Here is a 23,266-nt window from a genome sequence, read left to right as displayed (position 1 = left end):
AGATGTTTCTGGTCCAATACAACCCCCCACTCACAAGTTACATACTTATTAAGGTGAATTTAAATAAAGGTTTAAAACAGTTTAATAGCAGTATATATCTATATATATATATACATATATATATATATACATATATTTATAAATATCGGCTTGCCATATTATCCCTTTAAGTCAATACATATATGAAATACACAGATTCTGTGGATGTCTGACTTCAAGTCTTTATATCACTTGGTTTTAATCAGCCACAGACATTTTCTTTTATTATGCACCTTGTACTGAATCGGTCAAAGCTTTACCTACATTTTGAAATGGGCTACTGCGCATTTGTACATTACCAGTTTTTAATTAAACAACCCCTCTGTGATAATTAACCAGAGCCATGTGGAACCATAATTGGTCATATAATGGTATAGTTATTAAAATAGGACATCATTTGATTTTTTTTTGAGGGTGGTCACATCAGGAGCATTTCTAGAGAGGAGGGGGCCCGTGTGCAGTCTCCGACACGGGCCCCCTCCTCTCCGCCTGGTGGCCGGCAACGCACTGTGCTGTGCGCGCCCAGCGCAGGAGTTATAGACTGATCACTAGAGTATGCCCAGAGTCTATAATGTATGCACAGGTCACCGGGAAAATGGCCGCGGCGGCCATTTCCCTGTACTTCGCATGCGCAAACGATGGGGAAATGGCTGCCGCAGCCATATTCCTATCATTTTACAGCGCCGGACCCCCGCCCCGATGTGGGACTCTGGAGAGGTAAGTAATATTATGGGTGCAGGGTGTGCGGTACGGGGCCCCCCTGGACCCAGGGGCCCCTGTTCCCCGCACACCCTGCACCCATTATAGATACGCCCCTGGGTCACATGACACATAGGAAGGCTGTACTTGTTATTACCGCAGTGTACATATGAGCTAGACATGAACAGACAGCAGAACTGTTCTGTCCTGGATTGGCTAATAAGCAATGTGTAAAAAGCTGTGCTAACAGACGGGACATATTTATCTATATTTGTATTTTAGCTCCAATAATTATAACTTATCGCCGCAATAATACATTATCAGGGCAATGTATGAAACACTTAATGCATGGACACAGCATGCAATAGGAGCCCGCCCCGGCGAAGTGTAAAAAAATAAAGTGACCACTTATCAGATCTGTACTGGGTTACGGGTCCAGGAGAGCAACTGAGCATGCATGGCCATTCCGGTCCATTACCGGCGAGAGATCCCAGGAAAACAGAAGCTACAGTAACTACGGCCATCAAATGTGGGGGTGTGGTCAAACAGATCGACAGTGACAATGTCGACAACACACCACAGTTATGATGGCCAGATCTCAGAACCTGATTCAGCCACGCTCACTAGGATGCGTTCGATCGTAGCTGGCCGACTTTCGCATTCTGCGCATGTGTATACATCGCAATGTGCGTGCGCGAACCAGTGCGAGAGATCGGGAAGCATTTGCTCGCTGCGCATAGACAGCCCAGCAGAGTGAGTGACAGGAAAAGCCGTTCTTGGGTGGTGACAGGGGCTGGCTATTAACAACGGGGGAGTGGAGGTGCGAACGCAGGCGTGCCTGAGCATCTTAACGCCGTTGCAGAGGCGTGCATAATTAACAGGCAGCGTCATAGTACACGTCACCTGGTTGTATTTCATACTGAAGTGATCGCAGTGCTTGCGTTAGGGTATAGTCAACCTCAAGCGCTGCGATCGCATCTGATGGTCCTCGATGTACCGATGGTTTCATACACTTCCTGGAGATGATGTGCTCAAGTGGGCGTCTTAAGACTGGCATCTGCATACACAAAGCGATCGCACGCCAAGACATAGTGGGCGTGCTTATGCCATTCCATGCGATTGCCTGCCTTGCTGGGTGTGTGCCGGATTTGCATACGCTGGGTGCGAGCGAACGCATCTAGCGAGTGGGTCTGAATCAGCTCCTCAGTTCCCATAGACTGGTATGGGGACTGCATTTGCGGTCCAAAATAGAGGGACCATACCCTCTTATTATATCACAGGATACTTAAATAAATGTGGAAATCCTCAGTTTTGGGAGGATTTTTTTTCCTTCACAAAAAGGGTCCCATATTGTAAATAGGTCCCTAAGAGATTGTGTATGACTGCTCTGGAATCCCTGTGTCCATCATCTGAGCATGGGAGTACAAATAAACTGTCCTGATCCTTTGATCCATTTTTTTAAATGTTTCTTGGAGGAAATTGCAATATAGCAAAAGAGAAGGACACACATAATAAAATATAATATCAAGAGAAAGAGTGTATATATATATACACTTATACAGTATAAAAGACCCAATGTTTTCCAGGCTTTTAAACAAATGTTTACAATGTGTAAAATAAATCAGATGTAAACCAAGTTAGGAATAGTGGGCCTGATTCAGAGCCGGACGCTATTTGCGCTCGTTCAGAAAAAGGGGCCGGCTATTTAAATTGAGCGCTCGCTCTTTGCAGTCTGTTGACGCCTCTATGCCTGAGCGAGCGAACGAAACATGCGCTCGCTATTTTGTAAAGACGCCCCCTGGCCGCTCGCATCCTACGCCATCTCCGCTATTTATTTGATTAATCGAGTACATCGAAAGGCATCTGAACTGCTCGCAGTGCTTGTGGTAGGTTTATCCTAACGCAATCATGCGAACAGTTCAGGCTAAGAAACAACCAAGTGACGTGGTCGATGACGCTGCTTTGTTAATTATGCACACCCTTAAAACGCCCGTTTTGACCGTTTGGCACGCCTGCGTTCGGATCACCACTCCCCGTTTTCAAGCACCTTCCCCTGTTACCACCCACAAACGCCTCATCCTGTCACTCAAATTAGCAGGCACTCGCTATTTTGCGAGCGCTCGATTTCCGACCGCAATGACTGGTTAGCGCATGCGCATTACGACCCATACGCATGCGCAGATTTGCGAACATCGCTCGGATCGAACGAGCGGCCGCTTACGAGCGGCTCTGAATCAGGCCCTGTGTGCCTGGTATAATAATCTTACATGGAGAAGCAGAACGGATGGTGTGGGATTTTTTCTTTATTCTAATAGGTATTTGTCCCATTTTAAAGATTGGAGGGTGACTTTACTGACTGGTTTTGTCCATAACAACGGAACCCTGAATAGTTTACACATCAATGCTTTATATTTAATTTATCATTAACATTATCATTGATTTCTCACAATCAGTGTGTAGTATTACAGACACAGTATAACTGTTTATTTGTATTTATTTATTTATTTAACCTTTTTTTAATTGAACCTTATGGCCCTAAAATGTTCAGCTTTGGACGCTAACAAGTCACCTATATATAGACTACGGGGGGGAATTTACTAAGAATCGTGTTGGTGTGTGATCCTTAATCGCAGCTCTTCACCGGAAATCACAATTTTACTAGGAAGGGTGTTTGGCTGACTATTGGTATTCGATGGTGATACATACCGTGTTGTGGCGTGGGCTAGTTCAGTCGCATTTGCTCAAAATCGCACATGAATTCACAAATCCCAGCAGCGTGTTTAGCAGAAGCATAAACAGATCAGTGTGATCTGTGCATGTTTCTGAGTGTAAAAAAGGCATTAAAGGGTTAATTTAAAAAAAAAATAATTATGTGAGGTTCCCCCTCCCAAGCACAACCATCCCCGGGCTCTTTGAGTCGGCCCTGGTTCAAAAAATTTTATTAAAAAAATGTGAAGGGGGTCCCCCGTATTTAATGAACCAGCACTGGGCTCTTGTATCAAGCCCTGGTCCAAAAAATATGTATTCTTAGAACCAGCATCGGGCTCCACTAGCGGGAGGGTAATGCCACAGCCAGGGGACACACTTGATGGGGTCCCCCAGTTAAAGCATTCAGCCCCCCAACTATTCAGCCCAGGCTGGGGTTTCCAGGCTAAGTGGGGCCCCTCAATAAAGGGGTCCCCCCTCGCCAGTGATCCCCAGGTTGGGGCTGAAGCTCAGGGCTATCCCCACACCCCTGGCAGGTGGAAGCGGGGTTGATAGGTGTAAAGAATAGATTTAACCTAATAGTTTTTTACATTAGGATTACAGGTCCCAGCAAGCATCCCTCGCATGCCGGTACTTGGAGAACTACAAGTACCAGCATGCAGGGCATTAACAGCCCGCTGGTACCTATAGTCCACTGTAAAAGAAATATTGAAATAATTACAGTACACACACACTGAATGTTTTATTCTTTATTACACATTTACTCACACACTCATTCACTCGCACTCACACTATATACTTACCTTGTCCCTGGCGCTGGTCAGCCCCCTTGTCCAGTAGGCATCCTAGGCAGAGATCTGTCCTCTTCTCCAGTAGGCATCCTTGGGTAAGAAAATAAAAATTCACAGGTTTATCACTGAAAAACATCAAATAGCACCAACATGATTCTTCGCAAATTTCCCCCTAAGAGGTTGTCGATGCCCCTCCCCTTTTACATTTTTACTGTATGGGAGCAGTTACTGTACAGTACAGAACAGGGCAGAGTTGGACCATTTTGGGCCTCAAGATCCACAGAGAATCCAGTGAATGGCACTTACAGGGTAAGTATAACTATGTCTATTGTTTTAACTTATTGAATTTCCTCCAATTCTACGTTTTTTTATTTTGGTTGGTGGTACCCATTAATAAATAAGGGATGGAATTAGGAGAATGCAGGAAGTGTTTATTTGGCCATAGCAATGAGGAACTTGATATAATTAGGCATTCATGAGAAATTGCATTCTGTTTATAACAGATCATTTTCCTTTTTATCTTGATTATAGGAGATGAAGAGGGCAGTCACGGAACAGCCGAGTCTGAAGGCGAAATACATTCAGAGAAATCTATAAAAGCAGAAACGGTATCTGACGTCTGGGATGGGCCAGGTGAGGGGGAATCTGCTTCGGATTCTGTAATAAATTAAATGTGTGTTTTGTTTAAAGTTAAAAGCGACATTGTCTTATTGTATGTGGCTCTAATTTATAATTATTACATCTCAATTGATGTACATAAGGATCTTTTCCATGAGGTTGGAAGTAAGATCACACATTCCGGTGCCACGTACAGGCGATGTGCAGTGCACGCAAATCCCGTACATACATACTGTACATATCTATGCTGCTGTGAGATACAGTGCATGATGTAGGGGTGATGTAGGGTGTTATTGCGGGTGTTCAAACATCATCGTCTGTACATCGTTGCTGGTTGAATCGACTTGTCGCAATATACTGCTCAAGTAGATGCACATTAAATGACTGTAGCATGTTTGCAGTATTTGTGTCTATGGGAAATATTTTTTAAAATTCAGAGATCACTATTTTTTGTTGTTTTATTGAGAATTTGTTTCATTAAAGCGTATTGTCCAATATCCCTCTATCTGGAAATCCCTCTGATTGTGGCCTCTGGAATATAAAAAAAGAGGTATAATGACACAATTAGAATCCACCTGAACTCATCTTGCATACAAGTACAATGTCAAACATCTCTAGTTTTGTTAAATAAAGATGAGTGAAATGTTCAATTACGTGAAATAGTCACATTAATCCACGTTTGCTGGCTACATTCTGCGCATTTTGCTGGTACATATGTACCTACTTTCCCGGAAGGTACAAGAGACTCACGATTTTTCGGGTAGTCCCCCGCACCCCGGAAGAATGGGTATGCAATTGGGAAGCCGGCGGACCTAATCCCGACAGCCGGCTTCCCGTCTGTCATATCCCGGCAAGGGTCTAAAGACATCTGCCGACGCCTGTCATTAGCCCGGCATCCCGATCGAAGAGGCGCCGAGCGCGAATAGCCGCGGGAGGGTTTTAGGTTTAGGGTTCCCGGGGGGGGGGGGACTTAGGGTTAGGCACCCCCCCAGGAGGTTAGGTTTAGGCTAGGGGAAGGGGGATTAGCGTTAGGCACCCCCGGGAGGGATTTAGGGATAGGCAGCCCCCGGGGGATTTAGGATTAGGTGGCGGGGAAGGGGGACAGGTTTAGGTACTTAGAGAGGGGATTAGGGTTAGGCACTGGGGGGGAGATTAGGGTTAGGCACCCCTAAGGGAGGGTTAGGGGGTAGAAATAGGTTAGTATATACTTACCTTTGACGATCGGGATTTCCTCCTCTGTCGGGATGCCGCAGTCAGGATTCCAGCCGCCGGGAATGGGTCCAGCGGTAAATCATACCGATTCGGAAGAATGGGTGTGTCTCCCACATGCTACCCAGTGCCTAGTGAAGTAGGCAGGATGGGGAGATAATTACCAGGAATCACAGATTTGTATGGAGGCGGCGAGGCTGAAATTACGCATTTTAACTCCGCCTCTCCCAACAGACCCAGGCATTTTGCCTTGACGGGGACTGGGCATAATGAAGTGAGAGCCCGTCCCGAGAGCGGTCAGCTGCATCTCCTCTCCGGGTGCTGGTGGGATTAGTTCCTGGTCCTGCCCCTCTTACCCCTAACATACCACACAGCAGGACCAACAGCCTGTTGTCATCCTAAAATGCAATTTTACAAAAACAGTGCAGAATTCCGCTAACAAAAAGCAGAATTTAGAGATTACAGCTTTGTACCTCCCTGCAGCACACTGTTTCTCTGCAAAACTCTCAAAATTGTGGCACAATTTCGCCCCTCGTGACTCTCTAGGCATGGGGACAGTTTCACACATTATGGAAAATATTACTAAAGGTTTATTTTATTTTTCTAAATGAGCCAACTTGTCGTTTTTATTTACCTTTTAAAGATATATTCCATAATCTGAAATAATTTATTTGCCAAAATATATAGAAGATGCTGTGTGTGTTTACCTATATACAGTAGTAACCACAAGTCAGGACAGAGAACATTGTGATATACAGTACTGTAGGGGGAGAAGTTCGCTTTTCTACTAAAATTCTCCCAAAATATAATTGTTTTGGTTTATTTTTTAATACTAATGCATTGAAAATAAGAAATGATTGTGAAATACCAAATAAGATAAAAATGTTTTCCAGTAGCAAAGTCTCCAGATCTTACCAGTGTCAGAGCCACATTTGAATAATTCACTTTGCCGACATATACAGTATGTCATTATTTTTAGCAAATTTTTTGGTTACTCTTCGATTGTAGTCGTGCACTCCCCTGCTTTGTAAATACAATGACGTGGCATCAAACATATCGTGCAGTTTGCTAACTATAACAATATTCACTGGGTAAGAAACAAATGTTTAAAGGGTCCGTCCTGTTAGCTGCGAATCGGCTTGCGGTGGGATATAGTGCGGCTATATGTCGCATTTACGGTACCTCCGGACTCGCCGATTTTATGTTTGCAGCTCCATAAGGCTGCATACAAAATATGAGAGTCTAGGGTAAGATCGGGCCGCAAGAGAGGCGAGTTTCGGTAACAATTTCGCCGTTTCCACTCCCTTGTAACGGCAACATCCCATCTAATAGTATTGACCCCTAAGCATCTAAAATAAAAACATACTGCGTACAATTAATTTTTAACTCATGTTACTATCATAATTTAAGGAACCAGAATTTAATATGACAGCCAAATACCCGGATAAGTATGTTTTAAGTGATAACTATAATTATACAGTGATAATAACCCTTTATGCATACCATCTGATGTTGCAGATTATTATTGATTTTTGCTTCCTTTGAGAACTTGCTATATGACTGCTCTGATTTGCAGAGTGTTTTCTTGAATACTAATGAGTTTTCGGCTTTCCAACTTAGTGGGCGATAAAAGCTGTTCTTCCCATATTGCTATGCTGCTTTTTGTGACGAAGTGGGAAAGTTGTGTTCTTGTGCTAAATATCCAAATCACTGGGATCATATTAAAGGCGCAGTCCCAACTTTATACGACACATGCTTATCTGTATTAGGTTAGTGTCTGCTGTAGATTTTCATTCATCATAGGCCACCAACCTCTGCTTGTTGTTACGTACAGTAATTAGTGAGGACAGAGGACCTCATTCAGAGGTAGTAGTTAGTTGCAAGCGGTCGCCCTGAATCAGGGCGGACGCTTACATCCTGAACGGCCGTCTCCTTGTCGATCGCTAAGCTGTGGGTTAACACTCACAGCTCTAGCGACCGACATGGGTGATGGTCAAGACCATCGCGACCATTGGGGCTTACGACCAGTCCCTAAGGTTGGGTCTGGGCACTCGTAAGCCCAGGGAGCTTCCTGCTGTAATCGAGCAGGAAGCTCCCCACTGACATCAGCAATGATGTCAGTGAGACCGCCCCAAAACGGCAAGCGTTCCGGCGGGAACGCCTCCATTTGGGAAGGCACACCCTCTGCCCGCCTCCCAAACGGGGCGAGCTGTTACTCACCATTGACAGCTCGCCCCGTCTGCTGCGAGACCCCTAGCGACGGAGCTAGCCGAGTCTCGCGCATGCGCACGACGGAGCCGGTTCCATCGTGCGCATGCCCAGTGGGGCAAAATCAAGTCGGTTTGCGAGCGCTCAGCGCTTGCGACCGACTCTGAATGACTCCTCAAGTGCTTGTTTGCTGTGATACAAGAATGAAAACTTAAGTTTGCTTGGTTTCAAATCTTTACATCAGAGGTTCCCAAACTCCACCATTACAGTCCACATTTTAAGGATAGCCATGCTTGAACACAGGTGAATTAATTAGTACCTCAGTCAATTTGATTTAACCATCTGGACTCAAGTTTGGGAACCTCTGCTATACGTATTAACCTGCAGAAGAAATATTTTACTTTGTATGATTATATTGATTTTCATACCTTATTATAATGTTACGTTGTTGCTTTTGCATCCTCTTCCCAGAGATACTTTGTACATCTCTACAGGTGCAGGTATGTATCACAGGAAGCTGCGATATGCAAAGAGGACACAACAGACAGGTCTACTTACATTTGAATTTCCTTAAAAAAAACTATGATTCACCTGTTTAGAAGCTTCTACCTTCAAATGCAATGTGGCATGATTATTGCACTTGTAAAATACCACTGACTATGATCTATTGTGTACCAAAGTAGGATTTCTTATGGGGGTCGGGGGTTCCAATTATTTGCACGGTGAAACTTATTTAGCAAGTATCACAGTGATCATTGCCAGGGAGGGTTCTGGAAATTTGGTAAATCTGACAGCTTTGCAGCCCCTATAGAAAACTATGGGGCCTCTAGCTGCTGTCGCAAATGGAATGATCACGGCAGATATAGAAATATCTGATGCTGTAACTCTATGGTACATTCGGGGAATATTTAATATTTGTGAGTATCCCTCGGAAACGAGTGGTTTCTGGGAATATCATGCAAATATTAATTGATCTATAGGCCTCTTGTCAGTTAGCATACACAGAGCTCTCTGAGCAATACCAACCAATCCTTTTGCAGGAATCAGTCCGGCGGTTCAAATCCCGACGCCGGAAGACCGGACCCTAACCTTCCTTTAGGGGTGCCTAACCCTAACCTCCCCCCTGTAAGTGCCTAAACCTAACCCCCCCTCCCCGCAGCCTAAACCTAACCCTCCCGGGGGCTTTCCTAACCCTAACCTCCCCCCCGGGGGTGCCTAAACCTAACCTCCCCTTCCCCTAGCCTAACCCTCCCGGGGAGGTGCCTAACCAAGAGTCCCCTCTGGGAGCCCCTAACCTAACCCTCCCCCCCTGCGGCTGTCCGCGCCCGCCACCTGGTTTACCTTCATTTGTTTTGCCAGGCATCGGGCTCCCGGCGTAGCGATAATGATAGGCATCGGGATTTCGACGCCTACCATTAGACCCCTGCCGGGATTTGACAGTCGGGAAGCCGGCGGTTGGCAGACAGTTGGCTTCCTGACTACATAACCCCTTTTGCAGTGTGGTGACAACTAACCAGTTATTGACACATGCAGGGAGAAAATGCACAAAGAGAACATGATTTGTCCATGCACAGTAGATGACAATTTGTACTGCATTTAATGCCACATTTATGCATGGTTAGGAATTGTACACATTTGTTCTTTTAAATAAATTTCTCCAAAATAATAAATAAATAATATAAAAAATATACATATAAATAATTGCCCCTTATCTATACCAGATCTAATTGAAAGAAGCGTATGCTAATAGTGCTGTTCCGTTTAGAGAAACCTGAGAAGGACACTGAGATTACCATTCCTGCTTTCCAATTTTTTTTCTTTCCCCACTGATTGCGAAAATGTGGTAGATAGAAAATCTACAGAAATTCCATTTGATGTAAATTAAATAAAAAAAAGCCCCCCTGAAACATAGTTAACTGTAGAGATAGTTTGACAGTAAGAGGAATATTGTGAAGACGCTGAGGAAAATCATAGAAAGACTGTGTGTTACCCTGACAGTGAATCAGTATTATCTCTGCTATCAGATAATGCAGTTATCATTAATTTTCACATTTGCATTTCAATCTTTAGAAGGAAATGACTCTTGCCGGATGAAGATAAGAGCTCTGTAACACTATAATGAACCATCATTTCATCACTGCGCTTTGTATCCGTATGAAAATGAGGCTGGGGAGGGTCATCACAGAAAACATTCTAACAAAGTGTCAAAAATTACTACAGACTTCCAAGTCCTTTATAAAACAAGAGGCAGTCTAAATAAATCTTCTGTTGTGAAGTGGATATCAGATTAAAAGAATAAAGCTCCCTTCTCTGTCGGGAAGAGAAGACAGTGGCAGAGGGAAAGGCTTTGAGGTTTTGGTTCCTCTTTAACCATGACCACATTCTAAGGGATCTGGAAAACAGCAGGTTAAATTGCATAAACCCATTCACAGACCGGAGACACCAATGGCAAATTCCCTTTAAAGAAATTTCACTGATGCATTTGGAATCTTACCAAACAGATCAAGTACAATTCTTGCAGTGGAGGAGAGCAGGCTGGTGCAGAGCTACAGAGGCAGTGGACTCAGGGTAGATCCATGATGCCTGTCATACTGTATGACAGGAGTGACAGTGCAGGTAACAGTGGATAGCTGGCTGTTAGCAGAGCGGGGAAGGCGCCTTTCCAGCCCAATGCCCTCCTGCACTGCATACCTTGCTTACCGCATTGTGCTCCCCCTGCCCGTGTACCCAAACCACTGTGGGGTCTGCAGGGGCCGTTGCTACTGGGGGTGGCTGCTATGGTGGGGCAGCTCGCCTCTGTGGCCCGCAGCTCCCTATGCACCCAGTCATGCACACGGGTGTAAGCAATGTTGATTAGTGCCGGCCCGCCAGGTGATTACAGCTGGCGCACTTTCAGGCAGTTTGGAGAGACAGTGCCGCCAGTCTCACAGCAATCAGAGCTTGTGGACTGGCAGCCAATCAGCAGTGGCAGCTCCTGATTGGCTGCCTGTCTGCGAGCTCTGATTGGCTCGCAACCGGCACCAGATTCAAATTGCGCCGGCGGTATCTTTTCATGTCTGCCTGCCTGTGTGCCAGCTGTAATTAGCTGGCAGCCCGGCTCCAAATCCACACCTGCTGGCGGCTGATGGCACACAGGGAGATGAGAGGCTGCTGGAGGGACACGGGAGGTGAGTTGCTTGAGGGGTACAATGTGTAAGGGGCACTACTATTGTGTGGAATAATGTGTTATATGGGGCACCACTACTATGTGGCATAATGTGTATAAGGGGTACTACAGTGTGGCATAACCTGAATGGGGGCAGTGCGGTTTAACATGAATGGGCTGTGTGTTAGTGCAAATGTATGTGTTTTTTTACCTCTGGGTATGCTATGCGGCCCACAATGTTCTAGTGTTGCACGTGCATGAATAATCAAGGTTGCTTAGACTGTAAGGTTAAAATTATACTTTTGTAGCTTTCTCATAGGTTTTTGGCGGACTGCCAATTTCCACTGGAGCCAGCCTCGGGAACTTGTGTAATTTGATAGTGTCTCTATTTGTAGGGATTGTGTGACATTGTGTTGCCCTGACGAAGTTCAAACCTAGGCAAAAACCTAACCCTGGTCAAACTACACCACCATGCCAAAATTGGTGGAGCTAAGTCCAAAACTCTGGCGTGCATAAAGGACAAACCGTCGGACAGACAGACACGCGTTCTTGCTTATCATATATATATATATATTAGTCTATACAGTATATATATATATATATATATATATACACATTGGCCCTCATTCAGAGCCGTACGCTCTGAGCAGAGCGCACGCTCTGAATGAGGGCCGGGCTCCATGAAAATGGAGCGTCCTCCTGGACGCTCGTATAGCTGTAGGTCACCACCCACAGGCTATACGAGCGTGCATTTTGATGGCCGCGATGGTCGTGACCATCGCGACCATCGAAATTGCGAGCCGGAGCCTGCGGTTGAGGTTTTCAACCGCAAGCTCCGGAGTGATTTTGGCTCTATCAGAGCCAAAATCACTCCCACTGACATCACTAGTGATATCAGTGGGCCGGCTTTTGACGGGAGGCGTTCCCGTGGGAACGCCCCCGTCAGGGAGGCACGCCCCCGGAACGCCTACCAAAGGGGGCGTGCTGTCAATCAACATTGACAGCACGCCCCCTTTGATCGGACACAACGAGCGAAGGACTTTCCTTCGCTCGTCGCGTCTGGCGCATGGGCACGACGGAGCTCCCTCCGTCGTGCGCATGCTCAGTCCATAACATCGACCCACTTGCGAGCGGACAGCCGCTCGCGAGTGGGTCTGAATCAGGCCCATAGTCTATCATTAAGCAGTTGTTTGTTTTTACTCACACAGGAAGCAGTACGAGACTGCTCTTTGGATTCTGCTGTATTTAATGCAGAAAGCACAGCAGGACTGGGTTATAACGAAGGACAACCAAGTTAAAATAAAGATGCTCCATTTTAACTGTACTGTACTTTGACAAATTAAAGCAGCAGCCCCATATTGTTTTTATTTTTAAGTAGCAACAACCTTTTAATCGGGCATCTGTTTTACTCATCCTTTCTTCCACTAATCATTATCTCCTTTTCAAAATCTCTGTGGTTGGCAAACAAAAATCACTGCCTGACATAGTCTGACTGTTACACAGACAAAGGTTCACGCATGTCATAGGGGTGCTCATAGTGGAGTTCCAAAGCCTCTCAGCTTACTACATCATGTACCATGTGAGTTTGGTTGCCATGGTAGTCAGGAATCATAAATCGTTCATTTGTGAAGAAAGTCAACATTCTTCTGCCAGAGTGATTTGTTGATGTTTAAGTAAACACATCTGATTGTTTCATGAGATTAATGCCTTATAGACAAAATGGGGAGATGCTATGGGTTCCAGGTTTATAACAATCAATGATTTTTGGCTTTTATGCCATCAATTTTCAAAAATGTCAGAGCTCAGCCTATTACATTTCCCCAAAACTATCACCGGGCTCTTTATTTGTTTTTTTATTTGCACTTATTGCTTCATACTATCTATTAGAGATGAGCGGTTCGGTTTTTACTCGGTTATTTTCACCAATTTAGAGCAAGTTCGGATTAGTTTGGATTTATCCTATTGGCTATCCAAAATACATGAGAACTGAAATGCCAATATTATGCCGTTTTTGAGATCCGAACATAAGCTGAGTAGAACCAAATAAAAACGATCTTCTCATTTTACTCTCTATATGCGTTATACTCTCTACCACATCGGCTTTCTCGTCATACTGTATTACATTAGGAAAGGTGTTAGGTACAGAGGAAGCCAGACCTGGAAAAAGCATAGTGTATAGCTGAGTTTTACTAGAAAGTGTATCTACATATCTCGGCTGAGAGAAACCTGTATTCTGTGTTCTCTCCCGGGCAAACATGAGGCACAGAAACACCATTTCCTCAATAATAGGGATGAGCGGGTTCGGATTTACTCGGTTCTTATCGCCACTTTACCGCAAGTTAAGATTAGTTCGGATTTATTTTATTGGCTATCCAAAACACCGATAGCCAATAAAATGGCTTTTTGAGAACCGAGTAAATACGAGTAAATTCAAACCCGCTCATCCCTACCCAATTTAGAACGTGATCACAGGTTACGTATCTTTAAACTATAGTAACAAATGCCAGGTACACACTAGACGATATCTCATCCGATCCGGCCAGATCAGGCGAGGTATCAAGCACATCGTCTAGTGTATACCCTCAATGTCACTGACGATGCGTGCTCCCGCGCGTCGTCAGTAACATCGTCCGTTGGACCTGCATGCAGGTTCGACGGGCAACATCTTCAGCGGGGGACATCGTCTAGTTTATACCGGCCTTAAGGCTGAATGAGTAATATTTTAGGAGAAAAGCAGGAACGTTAAAATGAATGAAGGAAAGACCTACCATAAGAGTGGGCAGAAGAGGGTGAGCCTTTGTCAACAAGCAACTCGTAAAAGTGGGCGCAATTGTGCAAATGTACATACTTATTACCTCTCCGCCCATTCAAAACATGTGTATGCTTTGTGCTGAGTATCTTCTGCACTCACAGTGAGTATGGGAGAAAACTGGAGTAGCCAGAGGAAACCAGCTCAAACTCTGGGAGAACATACAAACCATACTACTTGCCATCTCTCCCTCATTGTCAGGGAGACTCCCTGAAATAGCAATAACCTCCCTATCTCCCTGAAGACTCTACCAATCTCCCTGATTGCACCTTACTCCCTTTAGAAAACTGTTATATTAAAAAAAAAACAGATATATACATTCAAATGTGATCATTAGTATAATTTTGCTGCATTGGTTATAAGGCACAATGATCCCTATGGCTACATACATTTTCTGAAAAGTATCAGTGTATTTTCATCAACAAATAGATATTACTAACTGCTTTGGGTCTCATTTACATTTGGATGTAAGTCAGTGTTTTGGCACGCCTCTTAGATGTAGCAGTACACGCCCACTTTGCCGCCATGCTCATAAGTGTTGCTTTCACGATCTCCCTGAAATGCTTTTTCAAAAGCCTTCATCAGGGAGGATTCTGTGCTGTTTTCCCAGTAAAGCAAGAGGAAGCTTATTTATTATGGACACCTTTGGTACGAGCTATATAGCTAACGCCGTATAAGGATGACATTATCTGGGGGAAGCCCACAGGAAAGATTGCTCTATTGTTAAAATTATGCACATTTTTTTACTAATTAAAAAATAACAACTATTTTTTTAACTTTTTTTTTTAGTTGGTAACAAACATTATTTATTTTTATCTAGAACTGGAAACCCATGTTTGGGCTTCCAGTCCAGTGTGCATTCAGGAGCTGGTAAGCCAGCTCACCCACGCGCTCTTTAACAGCAAACTCGTTGGGCTAGCGGTAAGACTACTTTAACTGCTGCTGGCCAGTGCTCACCTGCCCTAGTGACTTCAAAAAATTAAATTAAATTAGTGGAACTACTATGGCTTATTTTTTGGTTTTGTCTGCATGTGATGAATCTTCAGTATATATCACTATAATTTGTTTAAGCAGTGTGTGTACTATATGGTTAATCCTTTCTTCTTATTGTTGAATAATAAATATATGGTCTTGTATTTAAAGACAAACTTATGCATATATATATATTATATATATATATATAAATAAATATATATATTTATTTTGCCTCGATGTCTTACAGTTTCGGTTCCACTTGCTTGTATAGCATTTTTGAGTTCTAATTTTTCGAGAGATACAGTGTTGGAATATTGGTCCAGTGGTCGCCTGTAAAGTCGCCTCCCCTCCCCCCCAACTGCCAACACCCCTTGTTAAAAAGTATAGCCACAAATATTCTTTGGGGAAGTCTTCCCCTACTGTGTAAAATGTATTACTTTGGGAAAAGTTGTATTTCAGTCACCACATGTGTTTTAGATCAACAGGAACTCACAGGGAACGTGCTTTTTTGACAAAACAGAAAGTGAACCAATGTCTCTTTTTTTATACCTAATTAATGTGATTCGCGGTTTCTCAGCGATAGGCTGTACTCTCATGAGTAATGTTTCAGAAACATCGACAAATGTATATACAGTATAATGTATATATAATAATTCAATATTCACGGCATGACTAAAGAGATGTTTTAAATTGCATGCAACATTGCTATCTGGTACAGCGTAATCGTTTGTCATCTGCTATCAGCCGTTTTCGCCTTAGAAATATTCTTAACGTGCTCGTACATGGACAGACGGTGGTCAGCTGACAGATCCATGTCCAGTTTGGTGACACATGTGTAGCTGAAGATCTTACTTTTTGACACGTGAATATTTATGATAACTGTTGATTTAAGGACACTTGTGATTTAGGTGCAGCCTTTTTGTCTGTACGTTACAGTGTTTTCCTCTTGTTTGCGATACAGTAAGAGAAACGACAAGTAAATACCGCCAGCTAAAGGGCACAAAGGGTGAAGAGGTTAAATGGATTTCGGTTATATATTGAATGGTTATCCCCAGGATGCCTGGACATCTCCAATAAAGATTTCCACTTGCAATGACCTTCAAATTGTCAATGGCTTTTTTTCCCCTCACTCTTTCTACTTGTTAGATGATTTAGAAAATGTGCTTAATGTTCAGCACCTACAGCTTTTACCACTGTTTTGAAACAGAAAATGATAACTAATTTGAAAATGACAATGCATTGACAATAACATGCATCTACCATATTGGGCTACTGTATATAATACAGGAAGGCCCATATGGGTTCGGTCGCATATAGACTGTAGAATGTCCGGGGCTCAATGCAACAGTGTTATACAGATTGTGAGAGAATTTAATGGCTGTCATTTTATGACAAGCTCAGCTGGCCTATATATCAAAGGGAGAAAAGCTCTTCATATGGATAAAACTGGTGTTTTCGGTGGAGATAGAGCCTCTCTCTGTATTTAACACACTCTCCAGCCGGCGATAACTATCATTAGGTATCGGCGTTGACAGCCTGCGCCAGCTACTTTCGGATACCAAAGCAAAGCAAAGGCTCTTTAAGGTGGATGGCTGCAGCAACACGTACAGCTACAATCCACTTATCACCATCTCAGGATGGCAAAAACAGAGGACCTTCACAGTAAAAAAAAAAAAATCTTTATTATTTAATAAAACATTTCTTAATAAAAATTTAAAAATATATTTTTTTAAATTATGTTTTCTCTCCTAATTTTGAAAATGTTTAAAAAAAAATATTTCCAATACTTTATTATTATTTAAAAAAAAAAAAAAAAAAAGACAGTGGAACTGGAATCCAAGTCCACTTACCGCTGCCTGCCAGTATAGCCGGGGGCCTGGGTATTGCTCAGCTGCCACAGCAATATTTAAATGGTTAATCCCACAAGAGAAGATCGTACATTTCTGCAATAAGCAACAATATTACATTTATTTCTTATTGCCGAAAAAATATTAAATAGGTGCCCAAAAGAGAAGAAAAAATGTATCATAAAAATTATATTTACAGCCCAGCATGAAACTTGTCAATCATATGAAAAGAAGCATGACTTTAGGCCACGTACAAACAGCCTCATTCAACTCCCTGCCTCCACTTATTCAGCCACATGACGGGAGATTTTGCCAAAAAACGTCTCCATATAGCAGCCCCCAAAGCTCCTGCTAGATAGAGATGGCAGCACAATAAAAGTTTCACCTTATCATTAATCTTTATTTTTTTTTTTTTTTTCAATTCATTGTTAGAGTTCCCACTGCATGAAACAGTGAAAGGGGCTGATTCTTATGCCGGTACACACTAGACAATATGTCGTCCGATCCGGTGGCTCGGACGATATATCGGGCACATTGGCCAGTATGTACCCGCTATGTTGCTGATGATGCGTTCTCCCGCGCATTGTTGCCGAATGCAGCATGGCCTCCACTGTCGCGCCATCACTTCCGGATCAGCAAGTGCGTGCGCACTTGCTGATTGCCGGCACCCCGCCACTAATGAAGTCGGTATACACTAGGCGGAGTGGCTGCAACAGCAGGGAGGGATCTAAGAGATCCCTCTTCGGCACAATTTGCCATGAAAATAGCAGGTTTACAAGGCATTCGGGGCCAGTACGCCACCTTAAGATGCTGTACAGTTACACAAACAAGTTCCGAATTTTTTTTATTTTCAGATCTTTTCAATGGCACATATCTTACGTCCCCCTAATACAATATGGGGGTGGGGACTAAGATCAAGAATAAAGGGTAAGCAGGAGATATCAGTGATATATAAAGCGTTACCAGGATTATGAATGAGCCCGATACTTTCTATTCACATAAGTAAGTAGAAAGGTCTTTTTTCATACCTAATAACTAATAAGTGATGATGAATATGCACCTAAATACAGCCACTTTGCGTCCGATTCTGGATCCGCCCCCAAAGGCTCTGAAACACTATAGCTGATAGTCACCCGAGCAAAAGCCAAGACCAGGGCCGGCTCCAGGCACGTTCTGTCAGTGCGGCCACAGAAAGGCCGCACAAGGGCGCAGGCCGGCTCCAAGAGAACCCCGTCCTCCACCTGGACGCTGGAGTTTTTAGTATATAACCTCATGGGGAGGGAGCGGGAGAGGGAAGGGGCGGAGGGGGAGGGTCAGTGGGAGTCACACATTAATATTACATTATAAATGTGAGAAGAGAGGTGTGCAGAAAATGCAGTTGAATACCTATTGGAAAGTGAGCCGGACAGACGTAGAGACAGCTGCCCCCAGGCCTGCTTTCAGCATTATACTCGTAACATGTTTTTGCAGATGGCAGCGTTAATTTGTAATGCTGATTTCAGAGCAATTCAGAAATAATGGCTTCAATGTTTTAAGCAGGAGATGCAAGAATCATTTTTATATATGAGTAAGTTAATGTAGATACCGACGCACAAATACTGTATCGTTAGCTCTTATATTGTCTTAAACCAGTGTGGATACCGCTGAACCTAATGACATGTATTTACAAAATTATGTTAAACATCAATTACCATATACGCATTGGATATAAACCATCTTTTAATGAGGATAGTTGTTTGTGTTATTTCAAATTATTTATAAACTTATTAACAAAGCCTAAGAACAGCCATGGATAATAATTATTTGTATAAAAAAAGGGGGCGGGGAGGGGTCAAATACTTTTTTTAATTAGGTGTTAATTTACACATAGCTATGGAATGGCTGACACGCAAAAAGTATTTTGTGCCTAATTGCTTATTTTTTTCTCCATAGAAATAAATTAATAAAATATTTTACAAAAATGATCTTTGAATTTTTGTTGGAATGTGTATTCTCTTTTGTCTGGCACACAGGGCCGTAGCCAGGGTAGTGCGGCCGGTGCCATCGCACAGGGCACCACAGGACAGGGGGTGCTGTTTGGGCCTGTCAAATTTCTGTTTATTATCATTCTTGCTTGTAGTTTCCTCTTATTTCATCCCCAGCATCTCCTGGCCTCTCCTATCTCTTCCCTGGCCCTTCCCCATGAAGCCATGGCCCTTTTTTGGGTGCATTATGTCCCTTTGAAAATTGAGGGGGGCGCCAATGCTCTTTCTGGCACAGGGCACCAAAAAGTCTAGTTACGGCTCTGCTGGGACAGTATTATATAGTGTTATGTTACAAGGGGCCACTTGCTTCTTCATGCTAAACATTGTTGCACTTACCTACTGAAAGCGAATGACTGCCAAGCTGAACAGTTTTTTCCTGGGGGAAATGTTTTTGTGTACCTAAGGTTCGGTACACACTACAACGATATGTGAATTGGAATGACAAATCATGCATATCGTGCAGTGTGTATGCACAATTGCGCTCTCTCGCGGGTGGTACACAATATCTTTTGGTTGGCTGTGCTGCATGGCCTATAAGAAGATATTGTGTACCAGGTGGTGCAGTTTGATGAAAGACGAGATATCGTTCTGTAGTTCATTAAATTGCACAGTGTGTACGGGCAATCACGGATGGTCCAGGGCGAAGGGAATTAGTCCTATCCATCCTCCCGATTGCCCGTCATTGTAGTGTGTACCCGGCCTAAGATTCTTAGGTACTATTATTTCAGTGAACAAACTGTTCTGTGAATGCATAGACAATTAATTAAATGGGAATTGTATAACTACAATCAACAAAGCAAAAAATTATTGATAGCGCTCAGGGGTGCAAGTCATTTTTGCCAACTTAAAAATGGTGTGGATTGATAAGTCTACAATAAAAAGGTCGATAGCAGAAGGTCAACAGGGTCATTAAGTCTACAGGGACATTAGGTTGACAGGTAATTGGTCAACAGTGACTTAGGTCGACAGGGTTAGAAGGTCGATATTCAAATGGTTGACACAAAAAAGGTTGACACGTTATTTTTTTGTCATTTTAGCCTAACCCTAATCCTAACACTAAAACCATGAAAAACCATGTGTGCACTTATTTCTGTAGACCATTTGTACCATTATCTTATTTCTGCTGCAAGATTCGCACATATTTGCCTGCTCTCCGGGAATTTCCAGGAGACTCCTTAATTTGGTTGGCAACCCTCCCACAAGAAGCAGGTGTTCTGTGGGTCTCCCTGATCACCACCCAGAAAAGCCCATTCCACGAAAGTCTGCGTCGTCTGTAGATGTAACTGGCACAAACTACAGTATTTGCCGTTTTTGACACGTGCAGCCTGCAGAAAATCGGGAGATGCCTCCGTTAGTGCGCTGGCTTCCAGCTCAGAATCAGACACACAGTCTGATGCAATGATATCTGGGGGTTTGTTTTTATTGCTTTATCTGTGGTCGCACATCAGGATAAACTGCTTTGTTTTTCAATCTTGTTATCTTAATCTAGCCAGTGCCATTTGGCTCACCAGACTCATGTCTTTCCATTTCCTGTTGTTTACGTTGAGTTTGTAACTTATCCTGTCTTTTATTTCCCACCCATCCTCTGTTGCCTCTGCTCACACAGGTGTAGTTTTGTTCCCTTTAACCTCCAGAGCTGTGCTACTCGGAGCATCCATTTTTCTTCATGACCCTCTCCCCATCTGACCCTCCCACCTCCGAGGCCAGCCAGCACATGATATATTATTTGTAAAAGGAAGCACATATCACCATAGAATACGCAGATTCTTCCACGAAATAAACAAACGTGTTTCTCTTCAAGAGATTTATCTCCACATGAGAGTGTGGGGGACATGAAGCAGAGATAGCTAGCAAAGCAGCTTCAAGTTCACCATGAGGAAATTCAGTATATTCTTCTTAATAATGAATTATAAAAGAGTATGCTATTTATTGTATCTGGAAAAAAAAAATCATTTGTTATAGATATGAGATATGAACTATGCAGGCTAAATACATACATACTATTTCTAACGTAATTCTTTTAAAAAGATAAAGTATTACTTCTACGTTGAAACTCTTTCCGTTTCATTAACACAGTGTCCTAATAAGACCTGGTAAAGGTCAACCAATTGACAACGTAGTCATCTGACATCTCTGGCCACGCCCCTGTGTATTAATCAACCAATTGACATAGTGCATTTCTGTAAAGCAAGTCTACAAACCTGCCAGTCAGTCTGTGTCTCTTGTGTAGAGAAGCACTTAGGGATAGACATTGAAAGCCCAGCATTGAAAGGTTGCCAGCCTTCCAACATCAAATCCAGCGATGCGAAGACAACTAGCCATTGCATCACAACCACTTGATAGTATAACCATCGCGATAGGTATACTTTGTCTGACAATGGGGAGGAGCCTGTGGGAAAGGGGGAGGAGCTTTGTGGCTTCCCAGGCCACTGAGATGCTTGGCTGACCCCAGGCTCCACCTACACTGAAAAGATGCTGTGCGCATGAGCACGGCATCTACTCTCCTAGGCCTTACCCCTGTTCTAGCTGAGCAATAAAACAAGCAGTCATCAGATGAGCATCAGAAAGCTGCATCCGATGGCTGGTAAGGAATCGGAAACATCAATGGTTGCTAACCATCGGCTTCCAATGTCTATCCCTAAAGGCAATTCCTTCTGATCTATGAAGAGTGAAATAAAGCATGGTGGGCTTACCAAGTGCAAACAGTCTAGTTCTTTAATTTATATTTTTATTTTAGCAATATACAGCTTTTAAAACATATGAATGTTAAACAGTGGCTTTACCTTCTCTTTCATTCCAATAACCATCCAAAACAAGACAAGATTAGAATACATTACCGGCACTTACCCACAGGCAAAGATTGGAAGACCAATCTAAGCGCCTGATTCAGACCCGCTCGTGAGCGCATAGCGCTCGCAAGCTGGTCGATTGTCGGCCAGTGCGCACGGGCAGCATGCACCCTCCGCGCGCGAGAGCCCCGGAGCGAGTGAGAACTTCACTCACTCCAGGACTCGCTACAAAACGGGGCGGCTATCGATTATTGATCACAGCTCGCCCCGTTTTGTAGGCGGGGAGGGGGTGTGGCTGGACAAACGGAGGCGTTCCCGAAGGAACGCCTGCCGTTTACGGGCGGCCCTACTGACATCATTCGTGATGTCAGTAGTGAACTTCCTGCTCTATTAGAGCAGGAAGTTCACTCGGGCTTGCGGGAACCGAGACACTACCACAAGGGACTCGTTGCAAGCCCGATAGTCGCGATAATCGTGACCATCGCCAGGCTGCTCGTAAAAGCTGTGGGTGGACACCCACAGCTATGTGTGCGGCCTGGAGGCTGATTTTTTTTTATTTAAATCCACCCTGATTCAGAGCGAGCGCTCGCATATAGCGAGCGCCTCTGAATCAGGCCCCATGTGACAGAATGATTGAGGTTGTAACCAAGTGGTGGAGAGGACATTATTAATTTTGCCCCAAATGATAACAAGGAGGATTTGGTCCTGAATTGACCAATTTCTACAGAAGTAATAATCAGAGCTGTTTGCCATCACCGCTTCTGATACCAACAGAGAAATTCCCTGTAAGAATTCATACAGAGCAAAATGTGGAGTATACGAGCTTTCAACATTCCAACTGAATATCACTAGGTCATTCATGAAATAGATAAACCCAGGCCACAGAATCATAATCCATCCAACCATGCGCCAATGGTCCACTCTATTTGCCACAGAAGCCAAGGCTATACCATTATAAACCAAACAGTTGCAGAATGTGCTGTGGGCCTGATTCAGAGCTGCTCGTAAGCGGCCGCTCGTTCGCTCTGAGCGATGTTCACACATCTGCGCATGCGTATGGGTCGTAATGTGCATGCGCCAACCAGTCATTGCGGTCGGAAATCGTGTGTTCGCAAAATAGCGAGGGGCTGCTAATTTGAGTGACAGGATGAGGCGTTTGTGGGTGGTACCAGGGGAAGGTGCTTGAAAACGGGGAGTGGAGATCCGAACGCAGGCGTGCCAAACGGTCAAAACGGGCGTTTTAAGGGTTTGCATAATTAACAAAGCAGCGTCAACGACCACGTCACTTGGTTGTCTCTTAGCTTGAACTGTTCGCATGATTGCGGTAGGAAAATCAAACCACAAGCAATGCGAGCAGTTCAGACGCCTTTCGATGTACTCGATTAATCTAATAAATAGCGGAGATGA

At 43.8% G+C, this 23,266-nt stretch overlaps 1 protein-coding gene across 1 annotated transcript in view; it reads left to right on the top strand.

Annotated features, from left to right (window-relative positions):
- ZFPM2 (zinc finger protein, FOG family member 2) overlaps positions 1–23,266 on the top strand; it is a 456,010-nt gene that overhangs the window by 79,383 nt on the left and 353,361 nt on the right. The window contains exon 3 of the mRNA XM_088442586.1: positions 4,767–4,868. Within this exon, the coding sequence (XP_088298712.1) occupies positions 4,767–4,868 (102 nt within the window). The remainder of the gene's footprint in view (positions 1–4,766; positions 4,869–23,266) is intronic.

This window comes from Taudactylus pleione, unplaced genomic scaffold (genome assembly GCF_031769625.1).
Source record: "Taudactylus pleione unplaced genomic scaffold, aTauple2 ptg000314l, whole genome shotgun sequence".
NCBI classification, from domain to species: Eukaryota; Metazoa; Chordata; class Amphibia; order Anura; family Myobatrachidae; genus Taudactylus; species Taudactylus pleione.
This window is presented reverse-complemented; position numbering and strand designations above follow the sequence as displayed.